The following is a 20542-nucleotide window of genomic DNA, read 5'->3' as shown; positions in this document are numbered from 1 at the left end:
GCGACATCTGTGATATGCTCTTTTGCATATGCACTATTACAATTTTTCACCCAATTTTATTTCATTCATTGTATAGATTCAAATTTATCCAATTGAACATGTTAATCCGTCCATTTTACAGTTAATTAAATCTGTTACATTACGTTTTTATATGACGCTTTAGTTTTGGTATTTCTTAAGAACTTTAGTTCCACATTAAAGTAGTGGTCTGAATTTATTTAAATCTTAATTTGTCTTCAATAACAAGGTATGGTTCCTAAAAAACTAAAAAATCCTAGATGGACCACAAATTCCTGGATGGATTTAAGCCCACAAATTCAAGATTTTCTCCAGTGATTTATATTCTGCTTCTTTTTTCCTAATGACCTACATTTTGAATTAATGTTATTGTTGCAATAGATAGACTGCTTTAAATGTTATGGGTGAAAGAGAACGAAAGAACGGCTTTTGAGACAGCAAAGGGGTGTTAACCGCCGAATTAAATTTAAGATTTTTTTGGTAAATTTTAATAAATAAATGGATCATTGCTCGATATTTTTAGTTGAAACAACGAACGGCAAAGTAAGAAGGACCAAATGAATTAAGTCGATAACGTGCAAAGAAAGCCTGACAGAGCGAGCATCATGCGACCACACACCTCCCCGAAATGCGTACAAAATATTCGCACCAGGGTTGTCGGTTCCCTTTATTATCGTTTTGCATTCAGAGCTGAACTCCCCTAACAACAAACGCCGTTTTATTACCCCGAATCCCTGAATTTAAGTCCATCTGGCTTGGGCGTTCGGTCGAACCCCTCTAAAGGGCTAGGAAATCGTAAGGCTTCGCGAGTGAGCTCTCCCGGTTTAAGCGTATCACGATCAAAACTCAAACTTAGGCAAAAACCAGGGAGCCGACAGGTTTCGGAGTTGTCGATGTCGGGTGAGTCGGAATCACCCCTAACGGGGGACGACTGAGCGTGTTTCACCCCTCGATATTTAGCGTTTTTCTGCGCCTCGCGTTACTTTGCGCATTGGTACTACTTGCCGTATGGGTTTGCTTCAAATCGTCTCATGATAAATCACCGATCTGGTTCACAACCTTCGGAACTGGAATGGGCATGGTGTAGCTAAAACTGGCTTAGGACATTTAAAGAAATGTAAAATTAGTTGGTAGACATTTTTCGAACTTAGTAATTTTATATGGATTTAATATATGTCTAAGAAATAGTCGTCGAAGGGAATTCGTCTTCGTGAAGTTCATTGTACAAAATATCTGAATTATTGTTTACCCAGAGCGAAACATCTAAATACACCGGGGCACTGCGGGCCGGGTCCGATAGGATGGTGGTGCATTTTTTATGCTGCCGCACCCCTACATGGCGTTCCCTGCGCACGAGCGGCGTAAGGTGTTGTGCGCAAGTGAAATAAAATCGATAACCGAAGGGCACAGCCGGTGAAAAAATAAAACTACCTATCTCCCCTATGTCAATGTATTGGTAGTGTGATCTAATTTATTTTCCTTTTTCCTGCTTTACAAGTTCAAATACTAATTTTTAACTGTCCAACCTGAAGGTTCTGAAGAACGTTTTCATGCTTTTGAATTTCTTGTACTCGTACTCTAACCTTCCGCATGCAATTCTATTAGAAATTACCTATTTTACAAACATTCTGATTTATTCTTTTTATTACTTCATTTTCTTTATTTTTCTTGGCAAGCCAATTCCAAGCCTTCGTTGCAGCCGCCACGAACGCAAAAATACGTCATTCGCGTGTACTGAGAATGGGTTTCGCTCTACGAGCTGAGCCCTTCTGAGCTTCGTGGACGCGTGCGCATTTTCACATTCTCCACGCAACTCACCTCCAGCTACGCACCACGCAATCAAAAATGCGTGTATCGGTGGTGTTGGTAGGCAGAAACACTGTGGCTCGCTTAACCGGGCTCAAGTTCGGTAGGTAGTGAAGGAATCAAGAAAAAAGGAGGAAGTAATTTCTTAAGATAAATGCTTCCTTCTTTTTTCAAAAGACCCCTAAGATCGCCTTCATGGTTTTGGGTGGAAAACCTTGTCTGCGCATGCTTCTCGCGTGTACACACACGTGTGCCCAGGTTTTGATGACGTTTATCGGCAGCTCATCGGAATCGGCCTCACAAAAAGCGCGAATCAAAACAACCCAGTCACAGGACATTGGCACACACACACACAGACAGGGGCGTTGCACTGTGTTGTGGTTGTGCTCATTCTCAGCACGCCTTGCGTTGCCTTGCGGAAAGGATATCTTCTTTCGAAGCTTAAGTTAGGCGTTGTTCAACATCCCTCGTGGCCCTTATTTTGCATGGTTACGAAGAGTGAAGGCTGGCACGGTCGCGCGGAAAATGTATTATCTGTTTGTCAATCTGCGCTCTCTTTTTCGCAACTACAAAATACAACAACTATTGAAATATTACTTTATAAAGAAACGATAACAAAGGAAGTTGTTATAAATGCTAAATGGATGGTTTGAACAAGAAAAAAATCCTTGAAACAAACAAGAAAAATAGAGATGAATGTGTGATATAGAAAACTGATACAAACTGTTTAGGAAGGACATTATCATTGAGACATGTTTACGGTATGTTGCGTCATGGTGCTGGCGAAATCAGCGCACATCGAATCTTACGGTCGTTTTGCTTTAATGTGCCATGCGCCGAACGGTACTTACGAAATGAGAAAAGAAATCTTCGCAAACGCTCTCTTTTTGTTCTATTCTTTTCCTTGGATTGCATCAAGAAGTGACAGCTTTGCCCAAATATCAAATCCTTTCGAATGAGCTACAAAAATCCTTAAGGACAACGACTCGCGTGAAAGCTAGCGTCCTCTCGCGACCGGTGTTGCTAACTTTCACTAGCACAGAAGGTTGTATGCAATGCCTTTTGAATTTAAAATCTATTTTGGTAGCGGTTTGTCGTTGTAATGTGTGTTACGATTGCAACTGTGAATGTAAAGGCGTTTGCCTTTACATTTGCCAATGGTAACGAAAGACTAATCGTTAGTTTTACAAGCGAGATTTTACTCATTCGTTTAACCAATGACATCACAGACTCGTCAGACGGAAGTTGTCGCAACATTCGTCACTGGAAGTTGCATAACGGTTTCCGTAGCGTATGAGGCACACAAACCAAAGAGTGAAGGCTAGGTAATGAGTATAAGAAATTTCATTTGCTTTATGATGATGTGAAGAGACAAATGTTAAGCTATTGCAGCTCAAAGTCTATATAAACTGAATAGACCCCCCTTCATGATGATGTGAATCTTATCCTGAACAAGATAATCTGAAATCGAAAAACACAAATTCCAAAACACAACTCTCACTCATTCACTTAATAAAACACATTTTTTTTGGTTTAAAAAACTAGAAATAAATGTAATTATTTTTCCTTAGTTAATTTAATATATTCACTTGATCTAGCGAATTTTGAGGATGAACTTCTCATGACCCTTCAGCAGAACACTATTTAAAACAAACAGATTATGCATTTGTCCGTAACATTCTGTTTTTAAACTTTAGGATAAACTTACGGTTACAAATAACCAGAAAATTATTACCCACATTACACCCCACCCTGACAAAAACTCGCTTCACACGGTTTTGGTTTTTGTTTATCTTTTCTTTTATTTTTAACAGTAATATCGCACTTGATGGGTGCAGTAAAAATCTGCTGCTGGAGTCTAAGTAACAAAAAAGGCATTTCTACATATTCGCGTCTATATCGGCTTCGGCATTTCGTTCGCGTTCTGCGTTGCGTTTATTTTCGCCCTACCACGCGGTCGCGCGGTTTTAAAGAGTGAAGAACGTGTTCGTGTCTGTGTCTATGTGCGCGTGTGTGTGATAGTGTATGTGTGGTTGTGTTTTCGTGTGAGGATAGAACATTTATTTTGCGAAATTTCGTTGCCATTTAAGGTTTGAGCGACTGTTTTGGGACACACACGCGTTTGGCGGTTTGGCCATTAATACGACGTTTGGAACGAGCGAATAAGAGCAAAAAACCCGGCGTAAGCCACTCCACACCTTCCTCAATGGGGCTTCCGGGAGGCTCCATACACTCATCGAACCGAAACTTATCCGATTCTTGTAAATTATTCCCACACTTTCACTTCGTCAATCCTCCGACGTAGTACACACACATTCACACCCAACACGTAAAGCTACAACGGCGCTACAACAGCCTCCCGATTCCATTCTCACTCGCTGATCGCTAAGTTTTACATTCTTTTCTCTCGCTCGATCGGAACAACGTTGTCGGGAAACATTTAGAGATTAGATAGATAAGCAGATTTCAGTTAGCGTTTGCGGTAAGAGCTTTGCGTAACACAGACATTGCCATTATCATTCCTTTCGTCGTCCTTTTCTTATCTGTTTCTCATTTCATTCAATGGTTTCCCCAATTATTTTGAAACTCGACTTTGAAAATAGCAAACATTAGGAGATGATCGGCGGATAATGCGAGTAGTAACGGAGATACATAGAGGGTAGCACACACAGATAACATTAGACTCTAACATACGCCGACGCAGAGTCGCGGTTAAGAGAAAGTTCTGTTTCACTGGAAGGCTTAAAATTGAATTCTGGGACCCGGGAGAGGACTCCAGGCGGGGCCGACACCACCATCAACAACCATGCATGAGCGCGAGCCCAAAGTGTCCTTCTTCTATTTCTCTCGAAAAGCCTTTTCGTTCTTTGGTTTTGTTAATTACCTTTACCGATATTTGCGCCCATCTTTTGGGCTGTTAACCATTCGCTGAAGAATGCTTTATTTCAGTAAAGTTTTCCAACGTATGCTTCGTGGTGTTGAGGTTACAATTTTAAAATTATTCGGCGCATTACGATTCGATACCCGGATACCACGCTCGGATACCTTGTCGCGAACCACTGTTTGAAACCTGTTCCCCTAGTACTGTGTTGAATAGACCTTTGGGGCTCCAGAAGGTTGCCATCATAAATCGAAACGAAAGTTCGGAGGTTTGAAAGTTGGTTTTTAACATTTTTTGCTGTCTGCGTATCATATTTGTATTCTTTTGCCTTCACTCGGTTTCACTCAACGCTCAAATTTGGTAGTGATTAGGCCACCAAGCTTTTAACATTAATTTTTCAATCCATTTTTAATGCATTTTCACCACCTTCGCTCTATCATCGTTCCTTCGCCGTTAAACGGTCACTTACACATCTTGTTAAATAATTTTTTTTCCAATCCCCAAAAACCCAAAAAAAAATGTAATTAATTTTTTTTTAGGTTTGACTATCGGGTTTTCAGGATACGTAATCTGAAGCCGTTTTTTTCGTTTTCGCGCCTGAGTATTAATATAACCTTTGGTTTTAGTATTGTTTAGTTACCGTTTTGTTTCTCACATCTTTCATCCCTCCTGACCTAACAAACGTCAATGGCGTTACTCGTGTTTCTTCCGTTTTCAAACTTAACGTTTACTATTGTTTGTGAGGACCGTTGTTTATTGGCGTTGCGTTCATTTGAACTTGTGGCATTAACGTGAGCGAAGTTAATTTTTGAAATATAAAAATGAACAGTTCAAATTCACACACTCCGACAAATTGAAAAAAGCAGGAACACATCGGAGGATTGGATAACGTTGGTACGAAATGATTTTTCGAGGACTGGAAATAAAACACAATTGGGAAGATACCCTGCCAAACCTGCCCAGCTCGGACCGTGCAGTAAATAGTTTCTTTGCTCTCGCCTTTCTTTTCTTCATATAAATACTCTTTCTGCCTAAAGCAAGCAAGTTGCAAAAATGTGAAACATTTATAGTTAGTAGAGTAGAGTAGGGCCGATAAAGGGTAAACACAGTGCACCGGCGGCCATCTTTCATCCTCCGCGTGGTGGAAGCCCTCCGATCGCGGGATGCTTTAAATAGGATACACTTTCAACTGGAATTGGATATGCGGTTAAAAAGGTGTGTGTGTGTGTGGTTAACAACAATTAGCTCGCGGTCCACGAGGCGGCCCAAGCGGACTCGAATCCACCCAATTTCCATTCATTTGAGTATTTGCCAATGTATGGGGAGTGTTCCTGTTAAGCGTGTTGACATATGCGCCATGGATTGACGTTTATCTTTTCGTGTGTACCTGTGTGTGTGTATGTGTGTTCGTGTAATGATCGATCTGTTATCTTCTTTTGGTGTACTAAATCTGTTCGAGCTGAAACTCTCCCTCTCTCACTCTCTCTTTCTCTTTTTCCCTCTCGCTATCTCTGGCACTCTGGTATCGCTTTGGAGCGTGGACAAGCGTTTGTGTGTGTGTGTGTGTATTAGGGCAGACTAACCTAGCCTAGCAAGCTTTTCGCCGGTTGCGTTCCCGCTTCCGGTCGAGCCCCTTCGTTTGCGTGCTGCTGCTGCTACTACTCTTTTTTGTGAATCTTTCGCCGAAACTTACGATACAGATCCCGGATGCCGTCCTGCACGCTGGCGATGGGCGGAAAGAGGTCCTTGCTGATCGCGTCTTGGCTGCTGCTACCGCTACTGCTACAGGGCTGGCTGCTACTAGTAGTGTCGATGCAGACGGCCGACGCCATCAATTACTGGTCCTCGTCCGGCGGCAGCTTCGCCAGCGCCAGCAGGATCATGGTGAGCTCCTTGCGCGAAATCTTGCCGTCCTTGTCGTAGCCGACGCCCCGCAAGATCGTTTCTTCAAACTCGATCAGGTCCTGTGCGTCGTAGTCCTGGTCAGAATCAAAATTTTAAAATTAGTATATACTTCCTACAATAGTCTTACTGTTTACGGCACCTTCTTGACCAACTCGAGCAAGTCCTTTAGGAAACCGCGCAGCTCTTCGTTCTCAATCGAACCATTATTGTCCTGGAAGTAGACAGAAGACCACCCCGCTTCAGAATATCGAGTATCTTCGCTCTCTCTTTCTCTCTGTCTTCTTACTCTGTCGTAAAGCGAGAACACTTTCTCGATGTCCTCCTTCGTAAGCTTGGCGGCACCCTTTAGTGGAAGATAGGATGTTCGGGAAGCGTGTTAACATCTCACTTTCGACAAAACAAACTCTGCAGTGGCAACGAATCGTTGCATGGAACCACGGCTTACAAACGCAAACACTCAAAACCAGAAAGCAAAAAGTAACGACCAACTTTCTACCAATCAAAAGTGAACTGCGCAGTGTTCGGCCGCTTTTAGTGTGTATTTATTTTAGAAACGGAACGATGGAACCAACACAGAGCCTAAACAACTAAGCAAAGCCGTCATGAAAGGCACTGGACAGCACAGAGTTTGAAATGCAGAGCTTTGAATGTATCGAATAACCGAATTCACCCGCTTTTTTCGTTTAAGTACTTTGTTGTTTGATAAACAAACCTCTACAAGAACTGCTACACACCAATTACAGGAAATTTTGAAGAACTAGAAACCACGCGTGGACTTGAAAGCCTACGGTACGCTGCAAAAATAAAGTAACAATGGTTCATAAAATTATATCGTATTTAATTCAATGCCAGTTTCAAGCTGCCTTAAAGATTCTCTGCTTCGGTATTCTTAAAGAGTTTGGAGTCCACCTCAGCCACTATTTATGATCACTGCCCGCGGTCTCTGGATGACAATTCGGAGAGTTTATTTGAATGGGGCAGTATGCTGTGGGGACATAAAAGACGCCAACACAGACCGCCATCACCGCATTGTTGCATCTGGTGCGTCCTTGGCAGTTGCCAGTAAAACAATCATCTTAATGGTGATCCCACACTGAACGACCCTGTAGTGGCTGATTCCGTTTTTTTTCCCGGGAGCTTTTTTAGGTGGATTGGACCACACACTGTTGAAGATGAAGCGCACCGTTCTGCTGCTGAAGGAGGCGGAATCCTTACAAATGGCGGGCAAGATACTGTCCTTCGCCGGGTCCCGGCATCCCGGCAGTGGAGTCCAATCTCTGGGGCACACATTTTTCTTACGGAGCCTTTCTACGAAGACGGTCCGCCGTGCCGTATGCTTCAGCGTATAATAATCGTTTCCGGACATTGCGACAAGTTCTGATAGCGTCCGCGGCGAGCTACTGGATCTAATACTAGACCCGAGGCTGATGCCGACAGGGATGCAATGAAACTGACGGCAGCAAAACCATATACTCCACCAAACAATGGACTCTAGAAAGAAAGCATCTTAAGCGAAGGAGCGCGTGGCGTAGCAAGATGGCATCCGTGATTATTAGCAATTGTTTATTGGCAGACGATTTCCTTTATCGAAGCATCTTCTGGAAGGGAAGCTATGCTGAGCGGTACACGAATCAACTGTTTTAAGTAACACCGTGCTACTTTATCGGAGCGACGGTTCGATAATAACGCTCGAAAAGTCGGCTAAAATGGAGACGGTCTTTTTTTCATTTTGATTCCACTTCGCTATTCGTAGCAGAAATGGTTTCTTGACCACGACACGTATTGCGTTATGCGTCGTTTCAATATCGGATAAGTTAGAAAAGTAGAAGCTCTAAGCAAGTGGATCATGCGGAGCGGAAAATGTTGCTATACGTTCCAGAAATTACGTCAGATTGAGTGCGAAAATGTCGCAAATGTGAATAGAATTCCTCGGCTTATAGTAAGGAACATCAACTAAAAATAAACACATTTTTATCTCCGTGATCGTGAACTATGAATTTATGATTCATAGTTACTTGGGAACCGAAACTCTGACTTGGATTTCGATTGGGAACCAACAAAAGTTTCAAACATATTAAAAATACCCCGAGAAACTTCCCATTATGTTCACTGTGTTGGACCCGAGACACTCTGCCCGTTTCCAAGAATCGGGGACGCTCTTGGGGCCCTATGTCAGAGTTGTCAGCACGTCCGGAAACGACGGTTCGGTTCGAGCTTTCCACTTCGCCGGCCGGCCTTTAAAATTCGGCGGCACAAAATTGCGATTCGTTGCAATTTGAGTCTGTCGGTATATTGATTCAGCAAACAGCTCACTTCAGGCCTCTTCTCGGGCGGTGGAAAATTGGCAAAGCTCGATAGTTTGACAAGCTCGAACAGGAGCTACTCCGGTCAGTTGGCAGGAGAAATCATTAGGGGAAGCTCTTATCGAGTTTCATACGCCTCTGCCACATCCGGTGCCGCCGGGGAAGGAACTCTTGCCGGGCGTTGGGCCGGTGGGGGGGCCAATAACCGGATCACGGTAAAGGATCCACTCCATCAAAGGCACGGGCATGGCCGACGGTAATTGAAATCGTTGCTCCAGAATGACACTCATCTCACGTTCAACAGACCTCCGTGTCAGCAGGGCTGGCCCTTTTTTTCTGACACCGCCTCAGCGAGTAGATTTACGTTGTCTTATATCCGTCCGACACCTCTGCTTCGACAGCCAAACCCTCTTCCAGGCAGGTTGGCATAGGAAATGGGTTTCGAATCGGTCTCGTCGGGGGAATTCGGAAAGGTGCCCTAAAGTTGGTCGTATGGAAATGAGAAGGCAGAGTATATGATCTCATCTGAGAATGCTGGTATATTTTGCGCTGGACAACGAGAGCAGACTGAGAAGGGTTCGGCACATCACTGTTGAATGTGGGCGATACCTTACCAAGATGGCCATCAATGAGCAAATATAGCACACCAATAATGGTAAGACCATGATCGCTCACAGAGATTTCAGCAAATATGAACCAGAGAAGTATTATAACTAGTTTGAAGCTAATAGTTCAATCTTCTTTCCATAAACTGATTGTTTTCTGTTCGTTTTGTTGTATATGGATTTCGTAAAAGGTTGTTATTTTGCTTTTAATGTGTTTTACAGAATCTACTTTTGGAGAAACTGTATTTAACGACTAACAGCATCCGTAAATTTGAATTTAAAATCCCATTTAGTTGAAAGTTTAGGAAGCAAATTGTGTTTCTTTAGGAATTTCATCAAAAATTTGGTAGATCAACAATATTCTCTAAATGAAACCTTTTCAGTTCGACGGAAACGTATGTTTTAGGTATTAGTAATTTATCTTACATTTAATCACAATTATTCAACTACACTAAATGTGCAAATGACTACGCACGATGCAACAGACGAACGCAGCAACTGTTAAACTCATGCAATTAATTGCTTCGGCTACAGGTTAAACACATGCAGTTCACACATGCAGCATAAATTAACAGTTTTTATATTTCCGTTGTGCATTTCATCGCATTCACTCATTCTCTCTCTCTCTCTCTCTCTCTCTCTCTCTCGAGGTGCAGGTGTGACAATAAACAATCACATTTCGCTGTGGCCGGTTCGGCGGTTTGCGGTTTTTTGTACGGTCATTTGTCATTTCTCAATTTCAGCGCCTCGGCGCGTTCGAATTGAAACCATATTTAATGCAACCTGGCGCCCGCGAACCGTAACGAGTGGACCCTCCTACCCCCCGTGGGTGGTTCTCATTGGTCTCGGACTGCATGTGGTCACACCTGCTCCCCGATCCGGGTTCGAACCGGATCGGGTATTTCAGCTTTTTGTGTGTGGAAGTTTATGCTGATGCCTCGTTATACGGAGCATAAGTGACAGGTGTTTCTGTGTTCCGGTCTCCGGTGGGGCTCGGAGCACAAATTGTAAATTAAATGATTTACCAATTGTAGAGAAAATATAAAAATGTGATCATAGTCGATAGAAATAATAAAACAATTCTCGAATCAATTGCAATTGAATTGATTGTAGAGGCAATTCGATCGAAACAAACTTCACAAAAACAGCCAACCCTTCAAATCAGGCCATCAAACGGAGTTTAAAAACTTTAATTAAATTTTAAACTTTTCCAACGAAGGCCGGCCGGCGAACCGGATCTCGGATTCCGCTGCACTTCTGAGCGCTTATTTGGCATAACGATGATGATGACGATAATAAAAACTCGCAAAAAAATCGAGCAGTAAAATAAACCGTCCGCCGCCGGCAGCGGCGGTCAAAAACAACTACAACACCGAAACACTAACGGAACACAACTCAATGCTCGGGTTGCACTCACACACACACATACACACACACAGACAGTTGGACGAGGATATGGTCGGAAGCAAAACCACTAACAACATGAAACCTCTATGGGGAGGTGCGATCGGAGCACAACCCAAAACAACGAACGAACTAAAACAATACCGACGTTCGACGATTTTTGGGGAAGCCAGGAGGTGGCCGTGGTACTCACTTCTTCATCTATTTTCCCTTCCTAAAGTGTTTTTGTTTTCGGGGATTTTCGTCGGTGGGTTTTGTTGGTGGATTGTTTCGGTGGGTTACCATTGTTACAGTTTTCGATTGGTATTCCCCGACATTGTGTGGCGGTGGCGGGGGCAAGCGTTTCGAGGGTGGGGAGGTGGGTTCGGTGGGTATTATGTTTCACATATTGGCCACACACACAAGCACGCACACACGTACACGGACGGATAGGTTTTATGCGGTTTTTAAATGTTTATATTCCGTTTAACGGACCCCGTTTATTGTTTGTTTATTGTTGTGCCAGTGATAAAGTTTCGGTTTGCCGGTTGTTCCGACCGGCCGGTCGACCGATTCCGGTGTGCAGGTGTGGCGTTGTAGTTTATGTTGTTTGTATGTTGGTTGGGTCCGTGGACCGCCCGGGTGGCCGGTGTTTGGTTTAGTATTCGAGGATTTTTTGATTGTTTGTTTAATTCAGGTTCGGTTTGTTTGCCGACAGAGACAATTAGACAGGTGTTGTTGTGTGCATAGAAAGATAGACAGAGAAGTACAAGTTGGAGGAAAAAAAGAGTGACATTATTAAGGTGAATAGCGTGTAAGTATTTACAGGTGGCGAGCGTTTGCGATTCATTGATGAATTTTTAATTATTGGCATTTTGTGCAAACGATAAAAGTGAATATTAAGGTTTTCTTTTACATGTTGCATGAATGTGTTCAATTCGTTTTAATAAATAAAGTTGGGGAATTGGGGAAATTGGGAATAAATTATACGCATGAAACCACTTTCTATCGGCTTAAGAATATGAAAAGAATAAACGTGCATGAAACTATAAATGTGGGAAATAGAGTAGAAGATTAAGAAAACAAACTGAACAAGTATTCAATGAAGAGGATTACTATCAGAGTTTAATCTTCGTTAGAAAAGGTAGATTCATAAAGATATTTGCGAAACAATTAATTGTTTGATCAATTGAGACAGTAGACTAGACTAAAATGTAAGAAAGGTGTAAAGGTAAAATAAATCAATATTTTCGTAAATGACAAATAATCGGAATGAAAACATCGGTAGCATTTTCCGTTGAAAACAAGATAGCGAAACAATAAACAAAAGAAAACAAAACGGAAAAAGCGTCGACTCCAGCCAGGAAATCACTAATTCCGCAATTTAGGTGGCACAGCTTTCGGTAATGGAATTGTAATTACGATTTAATGTGCACACGGGAAGCGGTACGATACACACCAAACTGTCCCAATCCAGCCCAAGCTCAGCACCGGCAGCACCGAAGAAGCTCCGGCAAAAGCCGGTCTCGGCTAGCGAGCGGCTTGTGAAACGTGAAAAACTTTGCACCGAGAACACGACATTCTTGTTCTGCACATTTCCATTCGAGGTAGATAAAAGTTTCCAAAAACCGCACACAGCGAAAGGGCGTAACAGAACAGAGCAAAATGGGCGATGCACACCCGGCCAGTGAGACCGAAAACGCAACCACGGTTTTGCGGTGCACAAAATCAACCACCAGCAGTCAGCAGTTTTGTGTGCCGAAAGTCCCGTTTTCGGAACAGGCCCCCCCGGCGACCCCGACCGGTGTGTCGGAAGGAGATCCTTTTCACGAGACACCGGGTCGATCACGAGGGCATTCAAAGAAAAGCGTAGCATTTTCTCCGAGCTGAGATTCCCCTTACAGTGGCAAAGAAGTTGGCGAAAGTTTCGGCGCACCCATCATCAGGACATTTTCCTTGTTGTTTGCCCTTAATTTTTTTTTTTGTTTTCAACGAGCTCTCGAAGCAAGAAATCGGATCCCTCGGCGAGCCGGCGAGGTCCTACAACTTGGTCCTTTCGGACGGTGGCCGAAGTCGGTCGAAATTAGCCTAATATGTAGCGGAGCCCATTTCGGGGATCGTGACAGGAAAACTGATACGGTGAAAAGGCGGGAAAACTCGGGCGGAAACTCCGCCTCCGCACCAGCAGAGCGCCAGCAGCTTGGCAGCCCGTAAGTCTAGAAGTTATCATTCCGTTCTTTCTCGCGAAGGCCAGTGCGAAGCGAAAATCTGCCCCAACTTTTCTGACGGATGTTTAAAGTTTCGACATCATTTCTTTGCCTCTGTCTGATGGGTCTATGGAGAGTTTATCGTTACGCTACGATTTGGTAGCCGACGTCCACCGAACGCGCTACGGAAGCGCCATTGTGGGATCATAAAATAAATTCTAAAAGGAGATGAAATGATGGAAGCATTACAAACGGAAGAGGTGATCATTGGTTGATTGTGTGCCTCCAGCGGATAGTGTCGGCAAGTCGGAAGCGAGATATGACGAATGTGTTGTCAATCAGAGAATGAAACACTAGCTATATAAAACACTATTATCGGTGAGATTGGTGCTATAACTTGGAACTAAGCCTAGGAGGTGTGATGGTGAATAATTCGAAATTAAGTTACGGTTTATGATTATAAAGTTTTTTAAGTGTACAATCTGTAGCCTATCATCAGCACCTGAAATCACCTCGTAAACCCCCACGACGAAAAGATTACCCTACAAAAACAAAAAAAAAACAATAAAACAGACCAAATGCTACCGAGGTCGTTTGCTGTAGGGTTTCGGGTGATTTTTATGACAGAAACTTCTACAATCGGCCCGAGCGGCCATCACGAGGGTTCCTTCTCTAGCATTAACCGCTAATTAATTGCTAATAATACTGGGTTTTATGCTGTGGCCGGGAAACTGTTCAACCAGGAAGGGTTCTATCACCCGCCGGGTGTCCCATTTCTATCACACTATCATCTAACCAGCGGTTTATGGTTTAGGTCGCGTCACGCCAAATAAAATCGTAACCCCTTGATGGTCATGTCGTCATGTCGTGCGGCCGAATGCAACCTTAAACCCACGTTCGGAAAACCGTTCCGGAAAGCGGTGTATAGTGTGTTTGTGATGAAATAATAAGAAAGAAAAATGAACCTAAATTTATCCTTTCTATCCAGATTCGAGACCGACGCACGGGCGCGCTGTGGTACGAAACTCCACTCCAGGTCGTCTTATTGACACCTACCTTAAAAACTTGCCGGCAGAGGAAGTTTTCCTTCACTGGAAGCAGTCTGCGTTTTGGTGGGAGATATAGAAAAAAAGTTTCGTTAGTACAATAGGGTAACCTAAATCCCGCGGCCGCCTTTTCGCGTGCTTCGGAAGACTTTCAACGAGAAGAAAGGAAGGATAAAGTTTTGTTGTTTTATTTATATTTCTGCGATGCACACGTGCCAAACACGTTTTCGGGCAACAAATTTAACTTTTTAATTACCGCCCCTGAAGGCATCGAAGACTGTGCCACGTGAGTTGCGATGGCACGTGTTCACGCCGTTGAAAATGGGCAATTCGAATGAGAGAAAGCAAAAATAGATTATTCCCACTTAGCGAGTTCAACGAGCCCAATTAAGTTGTTCGCAATAATTTAAAAGTACTAAAAGTATTATGCCTTGCATGTATTATAGGTACCGGATCGTCTCTAGAATATTTGTTGAATATCACAACATCTCCCAATTTGGATCCCTATTATGGATGTTCCCCGATTTGGTTCGGATGTCGCTGAAGAACTAGTTAAGTTAACAGAACCCCATCAAAACCGCAAGTCAAGAAACATTTGAAGACTCGTCGGTCAATGCAAATAATTGAGCCAAAAAATCATCCATTGACAGTTACAGAGACCTTACTGATGTTGTTGCTACATCGGAAGGATCGCTCTTGGGGCAACGTTTTGAGTCGTGATAGATAACGGCATAAATACGGCCCGGTCCGTTCTACTAAAAAAAAAAAAAAAAAGATAACGGCAACTGAGCTGAAGGCGTCGGATAGGAATCACTTTAAAAAAAACGGAATGCTGATTTGGAAGAATAAAGAAGGAATGGTAAGGTTTTATAGAATTCCCAAATAGCAATGTGGTCGACATTTTGAGGTTATAAATATTTCTCACGCTTGGAGCTCTCAAACCCCCCTTTAAAGGTGCCGGAAATCAGTAAAGCCATTGCATTATTCAAATGACAAGTTTCAAGTCACGAGACAGGCCCGAAACAGATAAAGACAGGATTAAAAATAATTGTTTCCAAAGATCCCTCGTTTAGCCACGTGAAGTCGTTCCGAGCATACTAATGTGCGCCATTAAAAGCCCTCCTAGGACCCTTACACTCACTTTGCCATCTCCGAAAGCTGCAGTCGTCCATCTTTGTTTGCATCGAAAACTCGTAGCTGTGAAGAGAGAAAGAGAGAAAGAGAGAGAGAGATCCAACGGACGTCGTGCATTCGGTTATCAGTCAACTTGTCACGGTGCCACGATGTCTAGCTTACCATCGTATCGGTGTACTCGATCAGTTTGTCCTCCGACACGTCGTTTATCTTCTTCGCCTCCTTCAGTAGATCGCGCAGAAAGTTCTACAAAACACGATAAAGGGAAAAAGAGAGAGCGAGACAGTGGGCTGCCCATTAGAGCAAGTCAGCACAACGCCTCGAGTGATTCTACTGATTGATGTCATTCTAGGTTTCCGCGCGGGAGTTTTGAGCCGCGGATTGAGGTGATAGTCGACGCGTGCCGATGTAACTAATTAAGGAAGGTGGCAAAGGCCGACACCCTTCTCCGAGATGCGCCTCTACGGAATGTGGTCGCCCGCTAACGCTATTTGTCACGGGTGTCAAAAGTTTCTTGACGTTCCGGGGCACGTTGTGGTTCGTCGTCGTACGCGAAAAATTGACACACGGTGGCGTGGCGTGTCCCACAAATTAACTTTCGATCCATCATCATCGTTCGGGCTCGGGGAGCATCCATCGAAGATTTTAACCAAAAGGCGTCGGTGATCTTTTCGCGTCGATTTGGTTAATTATGTGACTGCGACGATAGGCGGTCATTAAAAGCATGGACTGTCAGATGTCAATTGTCAATATGTTTCCAGTTCATCACACGGCATATGGCGGTGGTAGGTTGTGAAAGTAGTTTCGTAGGTGTAGATTGGCTTAGTGTTTGATGGAATGTTAGTATCATAATGGACATACCTTCAACTCGTCCGCCTCGATGTAGCCGCTGTTGTCGGAGTCATACTCACGCCAGATCTGTTGAGGAAGTGGTCGATTAAAGTCGTTTTCAATAAGCTCTCCAAACACCGTTAACTCGCCACGTCGTCCTCTTCGCTAGACGTACCTTCATAAACTCAACACTCGACTCGAGCGGGTTGTCGAACCGGAAAAGCAGCAGAAAGTTCTCCTCCATCGGCAACAGTTGAGCGAGCTGGCAAAGTAGCAGAACACAGAAAGTGAGAATTTCAGCTTGCGGTTGATAGTGCGACGATGATGACGGTCTTGAAACTTAACCCCAAAAGATCGAATCACCGGGCGAAACGATATACTACCGACCATAAAATTATTACGCTCGATATTGGAGAAATAAAACGATTAAGTCCGGTCCCTCGTCCCCTACTTCAGCCGCGCCGAGCTGTGGCGGTTGAAATTTTTGCAATATGGCCCATCGCCATAATTATGCTGAAATTAGTTTTAATAACGGCCAATTCAGAAGTCGTTTCCACTCAATTGGCCAAATATAATAGAAATCCGTTCTCCGTCATCGAAGCGAGTCCATTTGGGAAGGAAGAGTCCGTTTGTTAGAGTAAACGGGCGCCCGCTTTGGCTGTTGATGGACACAGTGGGATGAACTACGACAATCGTTGTGGTCAAATGGTGGAATCCTTAGGGATAATTTTATATTGAGCTCTACAACCTCTTGCAGAGAAAAAAATCATTACTTTGCTGCATTGGGTCTATTGCATTATTGGGTCTATTTCTTAAAAAATTTAAGCAACACAATGAATCCGTGTAACGTTTCAGCTAATCCTTCTTTTGGAAACTTCATCGCTTCCAAAACTCAAACAGCACTTCAATAAAATTGGATCCTTCGTTTTGGATTCGGCACCAACCAACGTACGACCATAGTCGGTTCAGCGCGACAGCCCATTACAGCAGACGATAACTCAACAAAGCACCTAAGGACAGGATTCTTGCAGCAAACATAAAGAAGTCTTCTTCTCATATTGTCGCGAGCTAATGACGGGGCAGTTTTGCGGCACAGTGCCCACCATTAAACACATTTTCGGCGACGGATCGGTCACCCACCAGTCGGCCATGTCAGAAAAGATGACTATGAAAAAAAAGGCAGAAGAAACCTTGTCATTTTTGGTTTAAAAATAGGCACACCGAAACGCCAAGCCGGCCACTGTCTCGACTGGCGCCTCGGCAAACACAAAGTTGTCAGTGTCAAAGCAACATCATGCAAGACGCCCGTCGTTATGCTGCGTCATACTGTAGGGCGCAAGGGTCCGAGTCCGCCGGGGGTGGTAGAAATCCGTACATTCCGAGTCGGCGGTGGGTTCCAGGCCAGTTCCGCCGTCGAGCAGGAAATGGGATTTATGGTAAAATGATTTTGCATACATTTATGCAGCCTCTCGATCGCGAAGAGCTTTTTTTATTCTGTTGCCCGAGGCAGGGGCAATAGAGCGCTGGCCAACCTTCTTTTGTTGGCAAAGTGTCCTTGCGGGCGAGGACGTGCGGTGCATACTAAACGGGGGCCTAAGCACTCGGTGCACTCGCGGATTCCGATGGGCGGTATTTTGACACACTGCCAACATGGACTTTGGGCATAGGAATTTCTCAAGAACGGCGAACGAGCAGAGCCACTGAAACCGACTGCATTCGTGGTTCGGTTTGCGATTGAAGGCTTTATCTAATGGGCGTCGGTTGCTCTCGCTGCAAAAAAAAGGATTCTTTTGCTTGTCCGTGGCAGAAAAGGAGCAGCCCTATGCCATTGCGCATGCAGCCGTGGTGGTTCGGCATGTTTTCGCTTCGTTCTTTTGCGTACCAAGGACTGCAGGCTAATCTCTATAAACAGTTGGATTTAACGGCTTTGCGATGAGGGTGGTTTTATAAAGTTTACAAACGAGATTATTCCTTCTGATGTCGGCGCACAGCGCTTGGGCTGGTATTGTATAATTTGAATAATATGTACCAATAGTGCTGTGTAACGAAAAACGAAGCCTCTTCAAGTGTAGAAAGAAAACCGACTAAGAAGGGCTTTAAAAGAATGTACTATACAATGTGTTGGTACCAAATTCGAATATCTCAAAATCAAAACGATTTACACAGCGCGTTGAAGCAATTAAACAAATATCCTATTTCGAGTTTTGTTAAAATTTTAGCAAAACTGCGCGAAAAAGTTCAAAGCTGCGATTGGACAACGGATATTGAACTTCGAGGGTTAAAAAGAGAGGACAGAAAACAAGGACCCTGAAGGTATGCGATTGTAACGGTGCAATATTACGAATGTTTTCTTGTTATGTTTGTAATATCCGCGTCGAACCTGATACTGATGATCGAACGGTCACAGTCTTACCTCTCTGATGTCGATCTTGCCATCCTGATTATCGTCGTACGCTTCCATGAAACAGGACTTCAGCTCGACCAACATCTCATCAGTGAGCGACTGCATTGCCGCGCGCCATCGGGTGAATGATTTCCCAGTATTCAGCAGGATCGGAAGAGAAGCGACGGAACGGAAAATTACTTTGACTGATCTGAATCACCGAGGGAGCTGGGCAAACGGTTAAGCAACAATCACACGAAAGCTCGCTACATTATCGCTAACCGAATCGCTAGAATCGGGGTCTCGTTCCCTTCTATTTGCTTTCGCTAATGGGGCAGTTAAGGACGGACGGTTGGAAACGTTCAGTCATTCGGTGTGCGGGCAGACAGTCGACAGAGACGGGCTAATAGGTGTTTCGAAGCAGTGTACGGTGCGATAAGAGGGTCGGGTGGTGGTGCAAAGAACGGGCTGCTGCAAATGTGAGGAGAAATGTTTCTACCAAACCACAAACCGTTATTGTGCAGAAAGTAAAAGGTGGGGAAGTGTTTAGAAACAATCAGCAATCTTTAGTGGTTTCGGTTTAAAGTCATTCAGAGCGACATTTCAACAATGGCATGGATGACCAAATCCACACTTATTGAATTCTAGCCTTTAATTTAATAGAGCCACAGATGTTTCGATTTCACCACGGCAGCACACGGCAGGCACGTCAGAAGGACATGATTCACAGCACGGTTTTCTATCGCTCCCCGAACACAGGACGCACAGGACGCAGAATCATAAATCAGATCCTAGCCAAAAACGTGGCCCGTCCTAGTAGCCGCCACCAGCTGAGGCACCGGTATAGAAAAAGTAATTTCGTTCTCCCATTATCGACGGCTCGCCGAGGAACGAGCAGCTCTACTGTCGAAGGAAACTCCGTGCTGGCCATCTGGAGCGTAGAGGAATAAAATTTCAATTATGCTCACCTGACTTAGCAATAATAGGTGTGCGTTTCAGGAACCGATGATAACGGAGCAAAATAACAAGAACTTCCCATCTTCACAGGTGAGCTTCGAACGTCGGTGAAGCAAATAATTTTCAAACATACAGCCACAGACGGCTCCACAGACCGATAAAAAATGAATCAAAATCCGTTATTAATGGAATGCGAACGGCAAGAAAATCGATCGCCGGAACGCAATTCCCAAAAAAAAAGGTGAAGCAAACTGGCGTGGGCCACCAATAACTTGCTGCTTTAAAATGCTGACTTCGTTTGCTTTCGAGGCCCCCTTGATCGTGATAGGGAGCGGTGTGCGCCAAATGAGAGCTAGGATGGGTTTCAATCAACCAAGTGCCTTGTCATTCGATAAGAATACTTTAGTGCACGAAAAGCGACCTATGACTCGAAATCGGGCCGCGAAGTGGGCGACCTGTCAAGCAATCAATCCCGGAGCGCAGACTGACGCCAGCGATTTCCGGTGCACGGAGGCACGATCGTCCTTGCATCCTTCAAGCGTTATTTAGTTTTTGTGCAGGTTGTCCGCGTTTTGTTTCATATTTTTTGTATTAGAAAATTATTTTTTGAAGAAAGTTTTTTGATTGGAAAAAGTTTAATATGTGTTGTTGAGCAAAGAAAAAAGAATAAACACTACAGCAGGTGGTAGCAGCAGTATGCAACGGAAACGAAACGGGAAAGTTTCGTCGTGACTTCAGGCAGACAGTTTCGGTGCTGTGTTTTTGTGCCAGAACTTTATTCTTTGCGTCCTTCATTATGTTAAGTTTTGGGATGCACCCTGTTCCGTTGTGAGTTGGTGAGTTCTAACGCTAATCGTGACGTTGACGCAAGCGTTTGGCTAATTTTTGCGTTCCAATCAATCCGTCCTAGCGGAGGAAGGCACTTGGCAGAACAGTGTTTGGTGTTAGCGTTCATTTTGTTTTGTTTTTTTTTTCGTCTCTGGTTGAGGACTTTTTGGTTTTATTAAATTAGCTTTGGGTTGCCTAAGCTTAGCCACAACACGCGTTCGTCACACACTTTCGCTTCAGTGGGCGCTACGCATA

The 20542-nt window shown here is 43.9% G+C and overlaps 1 protein-coding gene across 2 annotated transcripts in view; it reads right to left on the bottom strand.

Annotated features, from left to right (window-relative positions):
- Positions 1–3617: 3617 nt before the first annotated feature.
- Positions 3618–20542, bottom strand: part of LOC128269124 (calbindin-32) — a 59657-nt gene continuing 42732 nt past the window's right edge. Inside the window, exons 4-13 of one of the 2 annotated variants that reach the window (XM_053006495.1) lie at positions 18533–18622; positions 16295–16381; positions 16150–16206; positions 15451–15534; positions 15296–15351; positions 14165–14210; positions 11116–11136; positions 6897–6953; positions 6750–6821; positions 3618–6684 (exon numbers count right to left, since the gene is read on the bottom strand). In XM_053006495.1, coding sequence (XP_052862455.1) covers positions 6541–6684; positions 6750–6821; positions 6897–6953; positions 11116–11136; positions 14165–14210; positions 15296–15351; positions 15451–15534; positions 16150–16206; positions 16295–16381; positions 18533–18622 — 714 coding nt within the window. In that variant the 3' untranslated portion in view covers positions 3618–6540. The remainder of the gene's footprint in view (positions 6685–6749; positions 6822–6896; positions 6954–11115; positions 11137–14164; positions 14211–15295; positions 15352–15450; positions 15535–16149; positions 16207–16294; positions 16382–18532; positions 18623–20542) is intronic. The other variant, XM_053006496.1, reaches the window with a different exon arrangement.

Source organism: Anopheles cruzii, chromosome 2 (assembly GCF_943734635.1).
Source record: "Anopheles cruzii chromosome 2, idAnoCruzAS_RS32_06, whole genome shotgun sequence".
NCBI classification, from domain to species: Eukaryota; Metazoa; Arthropoda; class Insecta; order Diptera; family Culicidae; genus Anopheles; species Anopheles cruzii.
Note: the sequence above shows the minus strand (reverse complement) of the source record. Positions and strands in the feature narration are given on the sequence as shown.